This window comes from Microcebus murinus, chromosome 9, assembly GCF_040939455.1.
Source record: "Microcebus murinus isolate Inina chromosome 9, M.murinus_Inina_mat1.0, whole genome shotgun sequence".
Taxonomy (NCBI): domain Eukaryota; kingdom Metazoa; phylum Chordata; class Mammalia; order Primates; family Cheirogaleidae; genus Microcebus; species Microcebus murinus.
The window spans coordinates 74,944,281-74,967,565 of record NC_134112.1 but is presented as its reverse complement, the minus strand read 5'-3'; the positions used below and the strand labels follow the sequence as shown (position 1 = coordinate 74,967,565).

The 23,285-nt window shown below is 36.7% G+C and overlaps 1 protein-coding gene across 1 annotated transcript in view; it reads left to right on the top strand.

The window, feature by feature from the left end:
- Positions 1 to 317: 317 nt before the first annotated feature.
- Positions 318 to 23,285, top strand: part of FAM3C (FAM3 metabolism regulating signaling molecule C) — a 46,048-nt gene continuing 23,080 nt past the window's right edge. Inside the window, exons 1-3 of the mRNA XM_012757308.3 lie at positions 318 to 521; positions 12,715 to 12,769; positions 18,218 to 18,322. Of these exons, the coding sequence (XP_012612762.1) occupies positions 12,757 to 12,769; positions 18,218 to 18,322 (118 nt within the window). The 5' untranslated portion in view covers positions 318 to 521; positions 12,715 to 12,756. The remainder of the gene's footprint in view (positions 522 to 12,714; positions 12,770 to 18,217; positions 18,323 to 23,285) is intronic.

The window sequence follows — 23,285 nt, the reverse complement described above, 5'->3', positions numbered from 1 at the left end:
TATCCCCGCTGGTGGATCTCTAGAATGGGGCTGGTCAGTTTAAAATTTCTGCCTTTGAGGCTGGAGGTTTGTGTGCGGGAATGGGGGAAGGAGGCCGCGACACATTTCCGCACTCCTGTGGCGCGACCCAGTCGTGTGCCGCCGCCGCCGAGACAGTTCCCACGTGGCAGCCTCAGACCGTGCAGCGCCGGGCGGGTGCGCGGGCCGGACCGCAGACCCCTCCCTCCGCTCTCCGGCCCTTCCCTGCGGCCTGCGTGGGCGCCCGCTCGGTCCTCCACCGCCAGGGGGCGGGCGCGGCTTCCCGGCGGCGGGGCTCATTGGTCGCGGCGGGGCAGCGTGGGAGGAGGCCCAGAGGCGAGCTGGCTTTCTCCTGGCCACTCGCCGGGCTGAGGGGAAGCCGGACGACCCGGGGAGGAAGCGGAGGCGCGGGCTGGAGGCGGCGGGTTCCGTCGGCCTCCGGCAGGACTGACCGCGGGGAGGCCGGAAGGCGGGCGCGCGGCGGAGAGGCGGGCGGGAGGCCGGTGAGACTGGCGGGGAGGCGGACGGAGCCGCGGCTGCCGTGGGGGAGGGATGGAGGGAGGCTGGGGGAGCCGGGCGCCCACCTTCACCCGCACCTTCCGCGCACCCTGCAGTCGCCGGCCGAGGGCGGGCCCCGGGGCGCGCCCGCGTCGTCACGCGGTGCGGCCACAGGGACGGCGCAGGCAGGACCGGGGGCCCCCAGCGCGTTTTGCCGGGGGTCCGGGCCGCCGCCCCGGCATCTCCTGTGGGCGCCCCCTGGCTCCGCGGAGGGCGGGGCGGCGTCTGCACCTGGCGCGGGGCTCGGCGCTCCGGCCTGGGCTGGCACCTGGAGCGCGCCTTCCCCGCGTCCAGCCCGCGCTCCGCTGCTGTGGGCGCTCGGGGCTGGGATGATCGGGTGGTGCATTGGAACTCCGTGGAGGGCCGTCTTGACTCACTCGTAAAGTTTCAGTGTCTCCTACACTGGAGGTCCTGTTTATTTTTACAACCTATGCAGTCATTCGGTGTTCGGTGTCATTTCTTTTTCTTCTCGTTTGGTGACTGCTATCCCACAGTGCTGTACCGAGTATGACGATTGGTGACCGTAGAGCTAAATACTACACTTGACGGGTTGACGAGGCGAGATTGAGATCTCCAGCTGTTTGGGGGCGGAGATGATGTTTTCATCACCTTCTACCCTTAAAAAAAATTTTATTTCGCGTAATACAGATCTATTCTAATTGATAGCACCGCCCTCTTTTGGTTTCTTTTTATTTAGTCAAATACGAGTGCAGTGACACTAAATAAAATTAGATTGCTTACTACGTACTAGGCACCGTGCCAGCTGATTTCCTGTGCACGTTTATTTAATTCTCACGACAGCCTCAGTGAATAGGTCCTTTTATCTGCCTTTCCAATTTCACAGATGAAAATGTAAACTCCCAGGGAGGTTAAAGGTTGGTGCTGACAGCAGATCCCCAGATCCTTTGGATTTGTGACTACCTTGCAAGACTAGTGGTGTACTGTTACATTTTCCAAAGTTTTGGAAACATTACTGTTATTCACACAGTATAAACTCTTTATGTGAAGTATAAAGAGATCTCCGTTTAACTTAGAAAATAACAATTAGTAACTTACTGAATGCCATTCAATAAGAAATTGGCAGAGTCGGCAAATCATCTTTGGGTTTGGGTCACATGATTGACCTGTACCTCTTTCTAGAGGCTGCCATTCTCTTGAGTTTTCTGGCTGTTCACTGATTTAGTCACAATATTTTCAACTTTCTACACGTGGTAGAAGCTTTGGATCCCAGATTCTTACGTTTTCTCAGCTCATAAAATAGCATTTCTTGATAGGAAGAAATAAAAATATTCAATCTAGTGATTATCAACCTGGGGACCTCTGCGAATCACCAGTGGGACATTTTAAAAAGGACACAGGCCACATTCCCCAGAGTCCCCATTGTAGGGGGCTTCTCTCTTTCAAAAAGTAGTCAAGACTGAACACCACTGGGTTCAAGTGATTTTCAAAAAACATTTGATGGATGTTTTATTACAATTACAGAGTTTTAATATGGATTGGTATCTTAAGCCTTGTTAATCTTTCATAATTTATGAAGTTACATTAAAAACGAAAAGATAATGAGAAAAAGGGTCTAAGGGCTTATAGACTGTTGAATGGCAAAAAGTAGTGTTCCTGTGGGGGATCACAAGACTTTTATATTTTTCACTGTATATTTTAGCTTTTAAATGATGAGTCTCATTGTTAAAAAATTTCTATAATTTTTAAAAAATATTATAGTGCCTACCATGTCCCAGCATCATGGATACTATGAATAAGACAGCCTACACCTCAAAAGCTACTTTTATTTTTCTAAGGCAGGGAGTCTTTAAGTTTTTTTTAAATTGTGGTACTCATTTCTTAAAACTGAAAGGTCTAAGACCCAAGAAGCAAAAGATTTTGGTCTTAGGGCTCGCAAAAATCCGTCTAGTTCAGAACTTAGTAAATAGCAAAAATTCATTTTAAATTTTGTCCAGAAGTGTCCCTCTTCTTGGGATCAAATAATCTGGATTTTAAACAATAGTTCTTTTAGTTACTTCAAGGATGGCATTGGCCAAATTACTATCATGCAATACTTATTTTCCTAATTTGATTAGGGATACTGAACAAGGTGATTTCCTAAGATCTTTAAGATTTTTAGATTTTCTTTTTAATGCAATTCCTGAAATACAGTCGGCAGACTTTCTCGCAGAGGAAGAAATGAAAGTGTTCGAATACTTCTAAGTCTACACAGTATACCCCATTAATATTCTTTCATTCTCTTTTTCATTGGCCTATTCCATTTGGTTGAAGCTATTATATTACATTTCCGTTATTTCCAGTCTAATTTTTTAATTGGCTATTCATGATTTTTCTAGCTTCATTTTAGTTTTTCTTTCCCATTTTCTTAATTTTAATTCACAAAACATAGAATTTACCATTTTAAAGTGCACAATTTAGTGGCATTTAGCACATTCACAGAGTATTGTGCGACCATCACCTCTGTTCAGTTCTAAAACATTTCATTACCCCAAAAGGGGACTTCCATTATCCATTAATCAGTTATTCCCCATTCCTTCCTCTTCCCAACTCCTGGCAACCACTGATCTGCTTTCCGTCCCGATGGATTTATCTGTTCTGGATATTTCATGAAAATGGAACCATATAATATGTGTTCTATTGTGCCTGACTTCTTTCACCTAGCATAATGTTTTAGAGGCTTATCCACAATGTAGCATTTATCAGTACTTCATTACTTTTTTGTGGGTGAATAATATTCCGTTGTATATTTCACTGATATATACCATTCCATATATATCATTCCATTGATATGGGCCACATTTTGTTTATTCGTTGATGGACCTTGGTGAGTTTTTATATGCTAGTGAGGAAGTTCCTAAATTGACTTTTCTCATAAACTCTACAAGGCTCATCAAAGTAGTGTCATGGTATCAGGTGTGCCACCTAACTAACAATACCATTCATTACCTGCAGTTAAGTGATCATTAAATGAGTTTTGAAGGACATATAGTCAACAAAAATGAAATTTTAAATTGGTTCAGTTAACACGTTTTTGGAAAATTTTACACTAGAAGCTTCTTATTGTCTGTTCTTTGCAAGTGGCTGCTGTTGAAAAAGTTAAACTGAGGCACAATAAAATTTTAGAGTTCATTTGAGCAAACAGTGATTCATGAATTGGGCAACTCCAGGCCAAAAGAGGTCTGGGGGCTCCACCAAGAGAAAGGAAGGAAAAGGCTTTTGTAGGAGGGACATAGAAGTAAAGCAAAGAAAACATTTGATTGGTTACAGTTACATAGTTGCCTTATTTGTTCTATCCTGTTGGAAAGTTCTTAGTTATATAAGTTTATTGTCTGTTTCTGATTGGTTGGACGTAAGTTCTGCTTTTATTTACAAGGAATAGCTCAAGTTTTGTATGTTTACAAATCAAGGAAGCTTGAGGCCACTTATGAGGCCTAATTGGTTCTGTTTGCTCAAGGATTCTTTGGGTCTGGTCCCCAATTTACTTTAGCATTGCTAATATGCATTTAGTTTTTGTGGTAGCAATGGTGTGCTAATATTGCATTTCATCCAGGTCCCTTGGACAGATGGAACCACTATGTTCCTCCATTTATTCACATACAAGTCAAGACAGAATTATGTCTATCCTGGTGCACTGAAATTCTGCAGACTACTTAAAGACAGTGTCAGTGGAGTGGATATTTAGGGGAATTGTTAAACATTTGGAACAGGAACCTATAACTTGTCATCTGGTATAAGGTAAAATAGTTACATGAGATGAAGATAGCAGTTAAAGTATATGTCAATTTGTGCTGTTCTCTAATCCTGCTCTCTTTTGTTTTAAAGCAATTTATGAGGGCACACGTCATATACCCTATTTATTTTCAACTTGTTTTAGTTAAAATGTATTCAGTTTTATTTTTGTCACTGTTCCCAATAATATCTGTTTGTTTCGGTCCATTCTTTCATCCATCTCCCTCCGGATTGTATAGTGTAGGATTAAGGTAGTTTAAATGACAACTGTTTAAACAATTGTAGAACTCTGAAGTAGTTCTGTCCTTTTGTAGGGTTCTGTCCCTATAAAACTGTCCTTTTGTAGGGTTGTGTCTTGTTTTCTGTTTTTGGTATGTTTGTGCTCTGTGTTACAAAAATCTAATCACCATTTCATTTCCTCAACTGCATTATAAATTTGTAAGCAAAATTCTGCTTTGGTAGATAAAAACTGCAAGAAAACATTTGAGTAATTTTAATTTTAATACTCTTTCTTTTAACTATTGCAAACAGAAGTTCTTTTTTCTCCTATTTCTCTCCACATTTTCTCTAGATTTATTCACTGCCCACTTTTCCCTCTTTATCCCCACAGAAGACCTCTTCCGGGATCAGGCTGATTTCCATTCATTGTTCAGAAAATAATGAAAGTTCCTGTCATATGAATTTTATTTTCGGATTTTTTTGGTCTAGATCTACCATGCTTTTTTGTTCTCTAACTCTTCCTGTGCGTTCAAATCAGTGTGCTGTAGATTGGCAGTTCTCAGATCTGACCATGAATGAGACTGGGGAACTTGTTAAACATGCAAAAGTTTCCATCCCCACTCCTAAGGATTCTTATTTTCCAGATCTGCCATTGGCTCAAGAGTTTGTATTTCTGGAAAACATGGTTAAATGCTTGTTGATCCACTGAAATATTTCAGAAATCTGATATCTCTAATTTCTGAAGAGGAAAGAATAACTTTAGGTTTCTTTTGCTGATTCACAATGATTGAAGGAATTGTACTATGAAATTCTTAACGTTGAAATCAATTATGTTGAAATACTTACACCCTTAGAATGTAATATGTGTGGTCTGTCAGGCTTGGCTACTTCTCCCTACAGTCAGTCTTTGGGGCAAAGTTGATCTAGGTGGAGCACTTTCCAGATTTAGCCAAGCCCTTTTGCTAACCTGTTTTTAACTGGAGGGACAAGTGGGTATTATAGTTATATCTTGCCAATTTTCTTTCTTAGAAGAATAGAATTTTATCTAAGTTGCTATAAATCAGAAGTTTTCTGAAGTATTACTGTCTCTATTCATTGTAAGGAGAACAAATGAAAAGCAAAGCAGAGCAATTCATAGTGTATTGTTGAGGAAAGATAAAATCTACCCAGTGTAATCTCCATTTGCTTCATATCTAGTATTGGTTAACATTTTAGGGGAAAATTAAAACACTTTTTGGCTCATTTGTGCTTTTTCCATGGTATACTTCTAATTCTGTTTCTTAGTCACACTTTAGTTATTAGTACTAAAGTACTAATGTGATTCAATGTGATTTCAATATGATGCTACTTAAGAAAATAAGAAAAGCCATATGATGCTGGTTCAGATAACTGTTAAAAAAATCCAGGTGTAAATCGTCTATACCCCTCTTTTCCCAAGATTTTCAATAAAACATTGAAAAATTTATTCTAAAAGTCATATTTATTGGTTCAACTGACCTATTGTTTATAGGTTTTTGGTCTGTTTATTTGCAGTCTAACCTTTGGGCCACTGTACAAAAGGAGTGGATACATTTATATCATTTTCTTCAGAGATCTTTTGAAAAATTTGTTGTTCTTAGCATTATAGAATTCGCATGGATTATCTTGCCCCCCCCAAAAAAAAAATTGTTTTTGCTTTTTGCTCCTTTTTTCTCCCTAGTCAAATGTAAGTTTAGTTTGGTCCTTTAAAAATATGGGATACTTTTCTAGTTTTTAGGTAGGCATCTAAAGAATTTCCCTTTAATCATCACATCATACCCACTTTTTAAAAGCAGGGGGTGGGGGAAGACAGAGTTAAAATGGTAGATTCTTTTAAAAGGATGTATCTTCTAGGATTTAGTACCAGAGTGTCCTGCTATTATTACTTTCTCAAGTTAGTAATTGGATTTTTCATTTTAATCATTTAGTGTTAAGCATTCCAAATTCTATTAAATTTAGAATTTTTATAACACAATGATAGTGATGAAGGTATCATAGTGAGTTTTTAAATGTTAATATCTTTTCAAATGAATGTAATCTTCTCACCCCTGTCCATTTTGTTATTTTAAAAGTGTATTCAGCCTGGCAAAGATGTGTGTATGGTGGCATTTGGGTGAGACAGGGCACTTGATAGCATTCTGTGTCTGCTAAAGTAATAGTTCATTATTTAAAAAAAAAAGGTTTTTTAAAGCTAAATATTTGAAATTTTACAAGTTGATCAAATGTCAGATTTAGTAACCATACTCTTTTTTAAGCCCATCACAAAAATAATCCCATGTGAACACCCACATAGAGGAAACAGTGATGTCAGTCTCTCCCCACCAACATAATTTAATAGTTAATGAAGTAGAATATGGTAAGATTGATTTTTATCCATTTCTTTGTATCTTCTGGGACTGGTTTGGAAACATTACAGAGTCTAGATTTATCCCCACCTTTGCTATAGATGGATAGCTTCATCTATAGGAAAAGAAGGATTTTTTTCCTTCCTTGAGAAGAGAATCCATTCTGTTGTTTTTCATGGAGTATATATTTTCCATGGAGAACAGTTGGTTATGAAAATATGATAAATTCGTATAGAACACAGAAATTAAGGTTTGATTAGTCTATATCTCTAGTAGTGCTTCTAAGAGGACTAATAGAAGTCATGTGAGAGTTGAATATCCCGCACTTAACCTAGTAAAAAAATGTTAGGAAAGTTTTTCATTCATTTATTTGTTTATTTAAAGACAGTGTAGCTTGCTATGTTGCTCAGGCCAGCCTTGAACTGCTGGGCTCAAGTGATACTCTCACCTCGGCTTTAGAGTAGCTAGGACAACAGACGTAGGCCATTGTGCCCAGCTTATTCCTTTGTTTTTACATTTTTAAAATTTATATTTTTTATTCTTCTATCTTAAGGGTTGACAAATTATGACACATAGGCATATGTGGCCCACAAGCCAAGATTGGCTTTCACATTTTCAGGTGGGTTGGAAAAAACATTTTGTGACACATGAAAATTTCATGAAATTCAAATTTCAGTGTCCACAAATAAAATTTTATTAGAACACAGTTGGACCCATCATTTACATATTGTCTGTGGTTGCTTTCTAGCTACAACTGCAGAGTGGAATCATTGCAGTAGAGATTCACAAAATCTAAAAATATTTACCATTTGGCCCTTTCACAGGAAAGGTTTGCCAACACTTGCTCTATTTTATTCACACAAATGCAGTTATTCATTGCAAATAGCTTTTTTTTTTTTTTTAAAAAAAAGATCATACTTTTGTTTGTAAATATAACATCAGAGTAACTTACCCGATTGACTTCTAGTTGTAACATTCTTTTGATTTCAGTATTATTTCATTTTCGTCTTTTACTTTCAGTGCTCTGGGGATAAAAATTTAATTGTCTACATTCTGATCTTGGTGGGTCTGTATTAGTCTGGGTTCTCTAGAGAAACAGAGCCAATAGAATAGATAGATATTAATAAATCTACCTTTATGTATATAGACATATATTCCTTATGATAAATTACATATAGATAAATCTAGCTCTTTATAAACATATAACTTATCATATTTTATACATATATATATAAATTGTTATAAGGGATTGGATCATGTGGTTAGAGAGGCTGAGAGGTCCAGGATCTGCATTTGACAAGTTGGCAGCCCAGGAGCAGGATGGTGTAGTTCCAGTTTGTGTCCTAAGTCATTGTCCCAGCTTGAAGACAGGCAAAGAGAACAAATCCTTACTCAACCTTTTTTGTTCTATTCAGGTCTCCAATGGATTGGATAAGACCCACCCACATTGGACAGGGCAATCTGCTATACTTAGTTTATATATTCAAATGTTTATCTCCTCCAGAAGCACTATTATAGACATTATTCTGGGTTTCCAGAATAAGGTTTAACTAAATATATAGGCATCCTGTGGCCCAGTCCAGTTGATACATAAAATTAACCATCGTGGGGCCTAAGTGTACTTTACATCTATCTGTTTGCATTTTGACCTTTTATCTTAGTCCTCTTGAAAAGCCCCAGTTCCCATGATTATTGGAATCATCTAAACTTAGTTGGTTTACCTAAAATTGTCATTTGGCCAGCACTGAATTGAAGTTGGATTGAATTGAGTGATAATTTCTATATATTTGTGGAATATAACTTGTAGTATTTTCTTCTAGTTTAGTTGTCAATATTAAATATGTATATCAATGGGTATATTTGTATGCTCCATTTTCTTGTGTCATTTCTGTTGGTGCAGCGTCTGACACAGGCTTATTTTGATAAACTTTCAAATCTCTGGAGTGGCTAGTTTGCAGCAGAGATTAGCAGTTCCTACGGCAATTTGCAAAAGCAAAATTGATTGGCATGGCATTTTGTCAATAAGCCTCTTTTTGTAGAGTATGTTAGTAAGCAGCTGAAGTGAAAAGGAAGTGGATTTGTTTGTAGTATGTGCTTCTTACCCTTCATATGACCTTGGACAGATCCCCTGACATCTATAATTCTGTTATAATACTCACTACAGCTTGAGGGCTGGTGAGGTGGTGAGGAGATTACATAAAATAAGACTGTGTGTGAATTGCCCTGCTATATGTATACATTACCTAGTTAACTGGCAAGACATCCTCCTCATAGTAAACAATTGTTTGCATGACTTATGATATAGAGTGATGTTCTTATAATTCATCTGATTTAGTCCACTTCTCAAGGAAAGTATGGAAGTGTCACTTGACTTTGCTCCCTTATTCCTGAAGTTAATTGATTTTAGAAGAATGCTTCCTTATTCACAGCATAGCCTGATTTCTACTTGACTAACAAAATTTCACTAAGTCAGAGCAAAGTAGATAGTTGGGCCAAAGGAAATGTTTAAATTAAATTGTAAAACCTTTAATGAAATTCGATATGTCCATCTGAGGTACTAATTTAGGCTCTCTTTTTCAGTCTAGATTACATACGTTTATCCAGTTTGTTGCTCTTTTGCCCAGGGGCATCATGGTGGCCCTCTTACCTGTTGATTCTCCAATGATTATGTACCTTACCTATTAACAATCTGATTTGGTTCAGTCATTTATATATTTATGTAAAACACTGAAACTTACTGGCCTATATGACACTTATGGAAGCAAATGTGTTAATAGTTCATGAATGTACTGTCTGAATTTTTTGTTTCTTTAATCTGTCCTAAAACTATCCTCCACTAATGTTCTGGTTTTTTTTTTTTTTTTTTTTTTTTTTGAGACAGAGTCTCGCTTTGTTGCCCAGGCTAGAGTGAGTGCCGTGGCGTCAGCCTCGCTCACAGCAACCTCAAACTCCTGGGCTCGAGTGATCCTTCTGCCTCAGCCTCCCGAGTAGCTGGGACTACAGGCATGCGCCACCATGCCCGGCTAATTTTTTTATATATATATCAGTTGGCCAATTAATTTATTTCTATTTTATAGTAGAGACGGGGTCTCGCTCTTGCTCAGGCTGGTTTTGAACTCCTGACCTTGAGCAATCCGCCCGCCTCGGCCTCCCAAGAGCTAGGATTACAGGCGTGAGCCACAGCGCCCGGCCTGTTCTGGTTTTAGTAACTGGCTCTGCTTTCTGTTTTTCTACCTTTTAATAAATATATGAAAATGTTGTAAAACTTTTCACCTGTTGCCTCTAGATTTAGAGTTCTGAATTAATAGCAAAGGTCTCTTCCTCCTTTTGTGTTCATTTGCTCTGGACCTGTTGTATCCCCATTTGATTGTTGGTGGTTCAGTCTGAGGTTTCTATTATGTTTTTTATTCCTCCCCAAGATTATTATATATAAAGATTGTCTTTAAATGTCCTCCTAAGAAGACAAGTCAGGAATGATTTAGAATTAGCACATCATTATTATAAATAGATGCTCCTTGATTTGCTCTCAAATATATTCAGTATGCCTTCTTTACGCTGATTTATACTCTTGCATCATTAATTTGCTTCTTGAGCAAATTAATTAAAGGTGTGTTATGGCTGAGATGTAGTTTGATGAGATTTTAATTTAGAGATTTTACTAAGGTTAATTCTCTGAGAAATTTTAATAGGAAACAATTGTATTCAGCTAGACAATTATAGTTGTTTATATTGTGGGCTTAGTAGTGATGAGTTTAGAAACAGGCTTGTTGGGAGTTACAAACAGGTGGCAGGTATATGAGGCAGTGACTCTCATTATACAGATGTGACCTCAGCAGGGAATGGAAACAGGGAAATAGAATAGCAAGTATCTGGTGTACAGCTGCTTATCACACTTTCAAGGAAATTTTCCTAGGCCACACTCAGATAAGAGTAAGGTTATTTTGGAATATTAGCTAGGAGGAAAGGCATGTGTGTGTTGTGAAAGCAGAGTTCAATTTTGCTGGAAGCCAAAGAGGATTTATAACCTCAGCTTTTCAAATGAAAACCTCTAAAGGTTTTTTTGTTTTTTTTTTTTTTGCTTTTTATGTGATGGTTTGTAAATACTTCAGTATCTCCTGTTTCCTTCTAGTATTTTCCTAGCCTGTGGCTTAGTAGTTTAAGCAGATATATAACATTGACTTTCCTGTTTTGTGGAAGGTGTTCAGATAATTAACAAAGGGAAAGAAATCAATAATACTCAATTCAGTTTAAGTGTTCTTTTTTCTTTAGGTAGATTGTGTTGAAGAAGGGGAGCTAGCATATTATGAGCATTGGACCTTTGAATGCTGTCCAATGCCCACTCCCTTCTAGCCCCCCTGACTATTCCAATGAGTAAGAAAACTGAATATCTCACTTTTCAGTGTCCTTCATGGGTGTGCCATTATTTTTATTTGAAGTGTTCTGTGAATTCCTAGATTAGACAATGACGTTAAAACATAAGTGTGAAAACACAGTCTAAAATAGAGAAATATGTATTGCTGGTTAATGTGACTCATTAATTAAAATTTTCTTTTGAATTCCATTCCTTTACAATAAGTCGAGTTGACTATGAACACTGTCCACCTAAACTTGGGTATGGCTCTCCTATCAAACTCCTTATTTTTCCATTTCCTTTAAAAAATTTTACCTATCTTGATGAAGCCACTGCACTCTAGCCCAGGCAACTGAGCAAGACCTTTTTTCAAAAAAAGAAAAGAAAAGAAAAAATTTGCCTATCTTGAATTATTATTAGGAAGGAAACATACACATACAGATTTTTTTCCCAGCATTTGTTTCTTATTGATATTAAAATAATATCAAAGAATAGTTTCTTTATTTGATATATTAACATGACTCTGTCAGCTAGATGAAATGGCTCACACCTGTAATCGTAGCACTTTGGAAGGCTGAGGAGGGAGGATTCCTTGAAGCCTGGAGTTCAAAACCAGCCTGAGCAACATATTGAGACCCCCATCTCTACAAAACATAGAAAAATCAGCTGGACGTGGTGGTGTGCACCTGTAGTCCCAGCTACTCAGGAGGCTGAGGCAGGAGGATCGCTTGAGCCCAGGAGTCTAAGGTTGCTGTGAGCTAGGCTGATGCCACTGCACTCTAGCCTGGGCAATGGAGTGAGATCCTGTTTAAAAAAAAAAAAAATTACTCTGTCAATAATGTTAATTGCCAGGATATTTAAAATTTCACTTCTATGCTTTTGAATATATTATTTTATAAGCTTAAATTGCAAAACAAGAAAAGGAAGAGGTCTCTGGTAATAAAATAAGCCTTTGCTGTGAATGCTTATTGTAGTGACACTTCAATTGCGTTGTATCAAAAATGAAGTGGCATCGCATACTAGAGTAAGTCAGCCAACCTACATTTAGCACCATTTCTATGCAAATAATTTGTTTTAGAACTAGATACATAGCTTAATTTCTTTGGACCTCATCTGCAAACTGATAATTTAGAACTAAGTATCAAAAGTTCCTTATAAATGCATAATCACTGAATATAATAAGGTGTTATCGTCTATTTACAAGCTTGATGGCAGGTTTTTACTCTTTGTTCATTCAGTTAGGGAGTTAGGGACCCAAGAAGATAAGACACAGACCCTTCTCTTGAGGTTGTAGGATCCAGTGGAAGGAGACAGGCCCACTGATAAGAGTTTCTTTAATTAAATGTCAGTATTGGTATACTTAGAAATGTCATAACATTTATTTAATTAGTTTAATATACACACTCCAAATCAAACTCTAAGAAGGAATTTTCATTCTAGACCTAATGATGTTTGCCTTTTCTTTTGATTTTTTAGGAGCATATTTAATGAAAAGCACCGTAGACTGAAAAATCAAACATGAGGGTAGCAGGTAAGACATTTAATTTAGTAGAAATAATTTTGCTTTTTGTGTAACCTGTTTGGTAAGTCATGATTAAAGGTGAGGGTAAATTATCTTTATATTGAATGCAAAGCTGAGATATAGTCAACTAAGTCATTATTTAGCCTTTTTTTTTTTAAGTAGTTGTCACATCACACATTGGACATTTAGTCAGTGTTATGCAAGTTTTTTGGGGCAAATCTTTTGTTGAAATTACAGGTTGAGCATCTTAAATCCAAAAATCTGAAATGCTCCAAAATTTGAAAGTTTCTGAGCTGACATGACACTCAAAGGACATGCTCATTCAGGCATGAATTCAGATTTTCATATTTAGAATGCTCAACTGGAAAGTATGCTGCAAATATTCCAAAATCCAAAAAAATCTGAAATGCTTCTGATTCCAAGCATCTCAGATAAGGGATGCTTGGCCTATATTTATGCTAAATATTTTAAGTTATGATTTTAATGTTTATGTTCTTATACATTAAGCTTGTTTGCCTAATGATACAGTCATGCATCAATTAACGGTTGGGATATGGTCTGAGAAATGTGTCCTTAGGTGATTTTGTCCTTGTGCGAACATCATAGAATATACTTACACAAACCTAGATGGTATAACCTACTACACCTCTAGGATATAAAGTATAGCCTATTTGCTCCTAGGCTACAAACCTATACAGCATGGTACTGTACTGGGTGCCATTGACAATTATAACACAATAGTATTTATGAATCTCAGCATATCTAAACATAGAAAAGGTAAAGTAAAAATACAGTCTAAATCTGCAGTCCCCAACTCCCAGGCCAAGGACTGGTACCAGTCCATGGTCTGTTAGGAACTGGACCACACAGCAGGAAGGGCGACAGGCAAGCGAAAGAAGCTCCATCTATATTTATAGCCGCTCCCCATCGCTTGCCATCCCTCTACCCCCCTGGTCTGTGGAAAAATTGTCTTCCATGTAACCACTCTCTGGTGCCAAAAAGGTTAGGGACTGATGATGTAAAAGATGAAAAATGATACACCTGCATAGCACACTTACGAGGAATGGAGCTTACAGGGTTGGAAGTTGCTCTGGGTGGGTCAGTAGGAGGTGAATGTGAAGGTCTAGGACATTACTATACACTACTGCAGACTTTATAAACACTACACATTAAATTTATAAAAAAGTATTTTTGTTCAATAATAAATTAACCTTAGCTTACTGTAACTTTTTTACTTTATAAAGTTTTTAATTTTTTAACTTTTCGACTCTTTTGTAATAACACTTAGCTTAAAACATATTGTATAGCTGTATGAAAATATTTTCTTTATAGATTTATTCTATAAGCTTTTTCTAGTTTTAAAATTTAAGTTTTTCTTTTTAACCTGTGTTAAAAACTAAGATGGAAGTGTACTTAGCCTAAATCTGTACAGAGTCAGGATCATCAAAGTCACTGTCTCTGACCTCCCTGTCCGGTTCCACTGGAAGGTTGTCAAGGGCGATAACATGTCTGGAGCTGTCATCTCCTGTGATAACCAGGCCTCCATCTGGAATATCTCTTGAAGGACCTGTCTGAGGCCTGTTTTGTAGTAGACTTTCTTTTATAAGTAGAAGGAATACATTCTAAAATAATGATAAAAAGTATAGTATCATTAGTCCTTACTTAATGGCATTGATAGGTTCTTGGAAGCTGTGACTTTAAGTGAAAAGACTTACTACAAAACCAATTTTTTTCTTTACCAGCCTTATAACTAAACGACATTGGCATTGAATAAAATGACATTGAACTAAACAATGTTATTAGAAGACCTGCTGTGTAAAAGATTCTAAAAATACTTGTTTTTTGCTTGGTATTTGTTAGTTTAAGTTCAGTCTACATAGTGAGGTTATATGTAAGAACATTAATCTGTTCATTAAGCAGCATATTCAGGAAATTGAAAAACACTAATGTTTTGAAGGTAGTTATCTTTGAACATTGTAAAAAGACACATTCATAAATGACTAGAAGGGCTGATGACTTCTTCCTATCTGGGTAGTAAAAGTAAGTGTGTTTCCCCACCCCTCCTTCATCCAGAGCCCTAGGAGAAATACACATTTTACATAGAAATTTCTACTGAGTGTGTGCCCAATATAGGAGATAACTTGTAATTTCTCAAAATCAAGATAATTAGTGTTTCTCTTAATTATCATCTTCTCACTAGCAAACCAAATATTTTCCTATGGGAGCATCTCTTAGGAGTGCCTACAGTCAAGCTGGGTGAACAAACAAGTCTTCATACGTTGGTCATAATTGTATACAATCAGGCACAGTTGATTAAACATGATTATTAAACAACAGTAACTGATGGTCATTATAAATGCTTTTGTTGAAATTTGAAAGGCTGAATCTCTTTGTTGTGAAATTACAAAGCATCTTTTTAAAAGTAGCTGTACAGTTGTTGAAGAAAAATATTCCCAGAAACCAAGAGCTTGTTTGTGGTTTCAATAAACATGTTGCAAATCTTTTTTTTTTAGATAATCTTTGAATTCAGCAGGACTATTTATGACTATGTGACTCCAGATGATTTTTAAAGTACATTGTTTAAGTATGACAATTTGAAATAATCAAGGCAAATTTCTCTTCCTCACATAATTCTGAATTCATTCCAGTTGAAATTAACTTTATCGTCTAGTCCATTTCTCTGATTTTGACAATTAATTCCCAGGTTAATTGATGAGTAATTATTCACTGAGTGCTTATTTTGTGTTTGGCACTGGTCCTAGTGTAGGTCTTGAGGGAACTGCATTTAATGAATGAGTAGGGAAGATTAGCTGTAAGTTTATTGCTTTTATTTAATCTCTTCTAATTTGAGAAAAAATCTGGTTACTTTGAAATATCCTTATAGCCACGATAGCCATTATTCTTACAGTGAGGCATCAGTGTCTGAAGTGTATGCTTTTTGGTTTACCAGAAGTAGTGACACACTCAAATTAGTGCAGTCCATGGCTAGGAGGAAGAGGGAATCTTGTGGAAAGTTAAGAATGGGAATTGTGGTGTGGTATGGTTTTGTCCCTCCAACTCCCGAATTGGATGCTGGTTCTGGACTCAGGCCAGTTTTGGGGAAACCCTCTGTAACAGAAGTTCCAAAACTCTACCATCATGGGACCCTCTGCTACTTTCTCCTACTCTAACTTTTCTCTCCCTTAGAGCTTCTGTTTCCTCCTAGTTCATCCGGTAGTCCAGTGTAAGTGAATAAGTTTTGGTTTAAGACTCAGTGCTGCCACTGACTAGTTACGTGACTTTAGGCAGGTGGTCTAATATTTTAGCCTTATTTTCTTATTTGTAAAGTGAAAATGTCCTGAAAAACTGTGCAAATGAGATTATGCTTCTAAAGCATTTAGCTCTACAGTTGGCATTCAGTAAATGGTACATGTGAGTGTGTATTTTATACATATATATATATATAATGTGGCTATATATGCATATAGCTATACTAGTGTAGGTTCAGGTTTAGCTTGGTATGGAATTTAGTGTAGAACTTTCGAGCTATAAACTTGATATTTTAATCATTTTAATATTTCAGTCTTAAGCAATGAAGCTTAAGACTGTAAGCTCTGCTTTACAGGACAGGAAAAGGTTATCTCTGGTTGCACGTGCCTATGATTGCTAGAAAGTAAGATGGTAGGACTATCATGTGACATCGAATCTTTAGGCCCTTGGTCTTAGTCTTAAATGATCAAGGAGGACATGCCACCTGTTACCATTCATCTATTTAGCAAACAGTTGTTGAGAATATTGCTAAGTACAAGATACTTTGATAGATCCTGGAAGGAAAGAGTTCAAAGCCTGAAAGAATTTTGCTCTCTTATTTATGCATTAAAAATGTATGCAATTTGTAGTTGTTCTTGAAAACAGGAAGCAGTTGTGGTTTTTGGTGGGGAGAGGTAGGAAATGAAAGAGAGAGGCAGTGATTGATTAGTAGTTAGACTTCCTGACTGCCATATCATTTCTATATTAATAGAGTGTGGTTTCTTTTTTTTATTAAGGCTTATATTTTTTAGAGTAGTTTTAGGTTTACAGCAAAATTGAGAGGAAGACACAGAGATTTTTCACATACCCCCTCTCCCTACCAGATAGCCATCAATAGAATGTTTCTGAATAGAAATGAGTAGGCTCTGAGAAGCTGTTGCTTCTCACAATCATCAGTGTATCTGAGCACCATCAGTTCATTTCCTGTCCTCTCCTCTAAGGATGCAGTCTGATCTCTTTCGGTTTATGAAATTGGAATGAACGTATTTCTTTTTTACCCTTCCTTACCCACTAAGTTGAGCTTGGTAGTTTTTCAGAAGAATATGGTAATTTGGTTTTAAAATGAAGTACTGTACAAACCACTGACTTTGTTAGGATCTCTGTATTCCATTCCCTGCGCTGCCATTAATTTATCTGGGCCTTTTTTTTTTTTTTTTTTACCTCATTTCTGGGCCTTTTTTTCTTAAAGATAATGAGATGACTGCTGATCCTGTCTACCTCTTTTATATAAACACAGATTAAACCACAGATTAAGGGAGGGGAATGGAAATAGTACAAATATTAATATTGTTTCTGAATAAGCTAATGAGATGTCTCTGAAATCCTAAGGGTAAGAAGAAAGTATTTCTTTCCTGTCATTTTCCATATCCTTTCCTGTCTCGCACTTTTGTTTGCCCTAGATTTGTTTAGCTATGGAGAAAAATGACAAGAAACGATTCACATTAAGCAGCAAAGTCAGTGCTGTTTGTAAGGCACTCAGACATAATTAAAGATATAAAAGTATGGAAGTTTCCATTTAACCATATTATGAAGCGTATGTGATAGATGCCAAATTATGTCTTGCAATAGTGTAGAAGGCCTGTCTTCAACTAGTATTAAGTATGAGGAGGAAGACTTTGTCGTTTGCCATGCCAGGAGGGCTTACGTAGCTCTAGGAGTTGTGTTGCTTGGTGACAGGACGATAAACCTGTTACATGTCACTTGATAACTCCTTACTTAGTGGATATCCTGGCCTTCGTGTCTCCAGAAGGTCCAGTGTTTTTGTAACATCCCTGTATAGTACTGCTTCTTATATTTGAAAAGGGTTAGGAATGCGTCATGCAACAAACTTTGTGGTAGTGTTCCATTAGCCATGACATTTTTGTGTAGTAAGCTAGCAACTGATAAGGTAATTGTTTTGCATACAAAACTAGGCAGATGGGTCAAGCAGTCTTGTGTCTAGAAAGCTAGCCAATCTGAGACTTCTTTGATGAGGAAAATTCCTTATCTTGATGAATTGTTTGTACAGTTTTTGTTGTAACTCAAGTAAAATTAAAATCTAGTAGATAAAAATAGAAATTTGTTAGTTTTAAAAAATTTTTTTATAAACTTATATTTTTCATAGAAATGCCTCACAAAAGTTCTCTGGGCTTATAAACTCATGCTGAATTATTTCTGCCTTTTACCTAGGTGCTGCAAAGTTGGTGGTAGCTGTGGCAGTATTTTTACTAACATTTTATGTTATTTCTCAAGTATTTGAAATTAAAATGGATGCAAGTTTAGGAAATCTATTTGGTAAGTTTCATTTTTTTCCCCTTTCTTCAATCTTATTTTTGGTGTGGTTGTCTAAATTTTTATCACTTCTCCAAGTCACTCTTCTGTTAGTCTATGTAGAAAAGAAAATGTAATTATATCACTAAGTGTGATTTATTAGAATATTCTAAAATATACAATAAGTGGTCTTGGAATTCAGTATAAAACATGAATCTTCAGTTCAACAGTTTGCACATGTAAAATGAGCCTATTTTATAAATGCTTAGGGGAATTAATTGTGATGTTCTAAGTGCACGTTATATCTTAGATATAACACCTCCAAGCTTAAATTGTTTTCCTATTTGAGTTGGCTGCTAGAAAATTCGAAGCCAAATCTAGCCCTCAGTTGGCAAGTGATTAGGAGTCACAAGAATTTAATGCATTTTAGATACCAGCCATAAAATCTATCTTGCTTACTCTTATTTTCCCTTTGTGGCATTTTTCTTTTTACTCATTCATTTAGTGTTGCTATATTATAAATGTACCATCATAAGCTCCTCAACCGAGCTTTTAACAGAATCTTTAAGTTAATAAAATGTTACATTTGAAGTGTTTTCATAGGAGCCAAGTATATATAATGTTATTTTAGATGGTTATATATGAATATCTCATTGAATCTCAAATAATTGTCAAGTATGCATTTCTCTTCTATAAGTATACAATTATGATAGTGAAGAATAGAATTTAATGTTTACATATTAAAGTGGGATGTAATTACTTATCTAAGGCTCTGTATAAAATCACAGCCATGCATCACTTAATGATGGGGATACATTGTGAGAAATGTATCATTAGGCAATTTTGCTTGTTATGCAAACATAGAGTATACTTACACAAATCTAGATGGTATAGCCTACTACATACCTAGGATATTTGGTATTGTTTGTTCCTAGGCTGCAAACCTGTACAGCATGTTACTGTACTGAATAGTGTAGGCAGTTGTAACTTAATGGTAAATTATTTGTGTATCTAAACATAGAAAAGATAACAGTAAAAGTATGATATTATTAATATAATTTTATGGGACCACCATTGTATATATGGTCTGTTACTGAAACATCATTAGGTGGCACATGACTACATTTCTGAATATCTTCTGGTGACTGTTTTCATAGGTCTTTATTATTTGAAGTTAGAGAAACTGTTGATCTTCTTTATAGATCCTTATACTTACATTGAATAGCTTTGACTAAAGGGTTAAGGTATTAAATAATTAAGCATGAAAGGTGAGATTATGAACCCTGGAAACAGGATTTTGACCTAGTAGTAGGCAGAAGTCGAATGAAAGTACTTTGAGATCTCTGAAATAGTGAGTTTTGCTTTCTGTAAATTAATGTTTGGAAGAGATTCCGAAGACCTAATTCACTCCCTCTCACATCTAATCTCAAGACTTCCTTATACCAGTGCTTCTGAGACTCTAATGTCAAAAGAATCTCCAGAGAATCTTGATAAATGCAGATTCTGATTCAGTGTCTGGGACAGGGCCTGAGAATCTGCATTTCTAACAAGCGCCCAAGTGATGCTGAGATTCCTATCCATGGATTACATACTGTGTATCAAGGCTTTATATACTTTGGCCATGTAGTCTTCAAGTTCTATATAAACATATTCAGGTGACTTTTCTTACAATGACTACTTGTACAGGTTAAGCATCCCTAGTCAGAAAATCCAAAACTCTTTAAGCACTGACATGATGCTCAAAGGAAATGCTTATGAAACATTTTGGATTTCTAGTTTTCAGATTAGAGATGCTCAACTGGAAAGTATAATGCAAATATTCCAAAATCTGGAAAAATAATCCAGAACACTTATGATCCCAAGTATTTTGGATAAGGGATTCTTAACCCGTATGGCATGGAATTCTGCCTTTTGTACTCCCAAGTAATTTCAATCCACTAATTTTGTTTCTGCTTGTTGGAGCTCTCTTCTCCATCACTGATCTCTCAGATCAGGTGTCCTCAAACTATGACCTGCGGTCCACATGCGGGTGTTTTTGCCCATTTGTTTTTTTACTTCAAAATAAGATATGTGCAATGTGCATAGGTATTTGTTCATAGTTTTTTTTAAAAAACTATAGTCCAGCCCTTCAACGGTCTGAGGTATAGTGAACTGGCTCCCTGTTTAAAAAGTTTGAGGACCCCTGTCTCAGATAGTTAACATTGTAGTTATAGTACTTCAAACCTTCTTTGTATAAGTTTTTGTCTTTTTAAGTAATAGGATCCTTTTTTCAGCCATTCCTTTTGATGTAGTAGTTGTTTTCCTCCTGAACCTATCTGTTGTTAAGCTCCCATCTTAAAAGAAGTATCCAGGATCCAGCATAAAATGGTTATTGCATGTATACTGAGACTTAACTTGTTCTGATGTGTGTACTTCTGTTATTCCCTAATGGCCAACTTGGTGGCCTTTGAGAGCACACCTGGGCTGCCTTTGAATAATGGTACAGAAACCAAGCACATTGAAGGCATTGATAACTGTGTTGATTCTGGAAGCAATATGTAGCTAATATACAGCTAATATAAGCAATATATAGCTAATTCTTCAAAGAAACGTTGATGATTAGGTAAGAAGATTATGAGGTGGTAGCTGAACTCAAGCACATTGTACATGTTTTTCTTTCTTAAAGTAATGGAGAGAGTTTCCCTAGTCTTGGTTGAAAGTTAAGTGCATGACAAACGAGAAGAGATTGAACAGACAAAGAAAGGAGGATCCTTCAAAGAAGGGAGGCAATGGGACCATTGGTACACATAGAAAATTACTTTGGGAAAAGGCCCACTGTTTTTAGAAAGAAGAGTGGAGAAGAGGCTGGGTGAGGCCACCGTGTGGCCCAGTCATTATACACATGCCACCGGTGATTCTCCTCCAGTGATACTGCTCATGTCCATCCCCACCCATTGACCCCCGTCTCCGTCCTAGTTTGAATCGTAATGTCTGGTCGAGACTGTTTTGTAAACATCATAGTGATGTCCCTTTGTTTCTTTCTCATCCTTACTATCTGCCTATTACCACTGCCAGTGCCATTCTCTTAAAACTCAACAATCTTTAGTACTTCTAATTACTGGGGAATAAAATCCAAACTCTCTAGTTAGGGTGGCACCCAAAGCCCCCAGCCTGCCTTCTCAGCTCTTCTCCACCCGCCTCTACCCTGAAGGTAACACTTGACATACCAGTCTGGACACAGCCCACAGACACAAACCCTGTCCTGTAATTTCATACCTTGGCCTTTGCTTGTGCTGGTTCCTCACCCTGTATGTCTTTCCCATCTCCCCAGCATCTGTTAATCCTTCTCATTTTTTAAAACTCTGCATAAATGCCCCTTCTTTGGAGAAATTGTGCTTGAACTGCTTTCTTTCCCTATTATAGTATGTTACTGTTTTTCTAAACTGTTTTAATTGCGTAGTACTTATATCGCTATTTGACACTAATTTTATTCTGCCTTACATTATAGAATTTTTCTTCTTTTTCATTTGTCTGTCTCCCCTCGCCAGAGAATGAACCTCGAGGGTAATAATATCTTGATGCTTCACCCAGCATCTAGCACTGGGCCCTGTGGATAGTATATGCTAATTGAAAATAAATGTAGGTAACTGAAGATAAGGGTGGGAAGGAAGAGTATTTCCTTATGTGGGAAGGAAGAGTATTTCCGAAGTGGGATTCATTTAAAGCTGTATTAGTTGGAAAATCACTGGTAGTCAGCTATGAATAAGCCCTGAGCTCCTTTTACCAAGATAGTTGTCTGTCCTAATTTTTATTGATATTTCCTCATGTTAAGAACCTGCAAGGTTTTATTTTGTTTAGTTTAGCTATTTGATTTAGGCATTCTTAGGACAGATGGTTTATTTTGATGTCATAATTAAAGTAATGCCTTGTATCTATATAATTTTACCGGATTCTATTCTATTGTATTGGTGAAAGTTTAATTTGTGGGGTTTTATTTTAATTTTCATTCAGACTATTTTAGCAAAGATGGATATATGGTTATCTTTGCCGCTTGTTTAGCAGCTAACTTAATGTGCCAAAGGGTAACAAGTTTAACTTAGCAGTAGAATTGTTGCTATAATCAGTACCTTAGGGGTACATAAGATTAAATATAATTCTTTTGGTGGTGATTTTTCATTTTTTCAAGTTGTTGATATAATAACTTGATAGTTTATAAGTCATTTCGATTCAGGTTTATTATATAGTATTGTTTTAGAAAAATAAAACAAACTTATTTCTAGAAAGGAAAAATAAAAATTTTGGCTATAATTAGTTGAAATTACCAAAGTGTATTGTGATTTTTTTAAAAGATTTTTTAATAAAACTTTATTTTGAGAAAATTGTAGATTTACATGCATTTGTAAGAAATAATACAGGAAGATCCTACCTACCCTTTACATAGTTTCTCCCATTGGTGACATCTTACAAAACTATAATACACTGTCACAACCAGCATTCAACATGAATATAACCCACCAATCTTACTTAGGATTGTAATCTAATGTAGTGTTTAGTTTTAGCATGAATACTTAGCTAGTAAATGTACTGAACACAGTCAAAATTATTTTTGCATATATTGCTGCAGTAAGTACTTAATGTTCTATTGAGTTGATTTATTTTGACCTTTTCAGATTTAAACCATTGATAAATAGTATAGACATAAATTACTTGCAACCTTATTAAAAACTAAAGTACAAAATAGTTCTGATTCATTAGCCTGACTTTATTGAAAGAAATTTCTTGATGAAACCTAATCAGAAATGTTTATTATTGTTCCTTAAAGTAAAATGTATGTGTTGAAAGAATTTGAGGAGTAAAGCTCTCAGGATATTTTGAGGGAGAAAAACTTGAAGAAGAAGAGGGATTTTTGTATTTGTATATTGTACCTGTGTTCTATACTTGAACAACACCCTGTTTTATTTATTACAATTAATTTACCGTTTGGACCCCAAGTGATAGCATTTTTAGA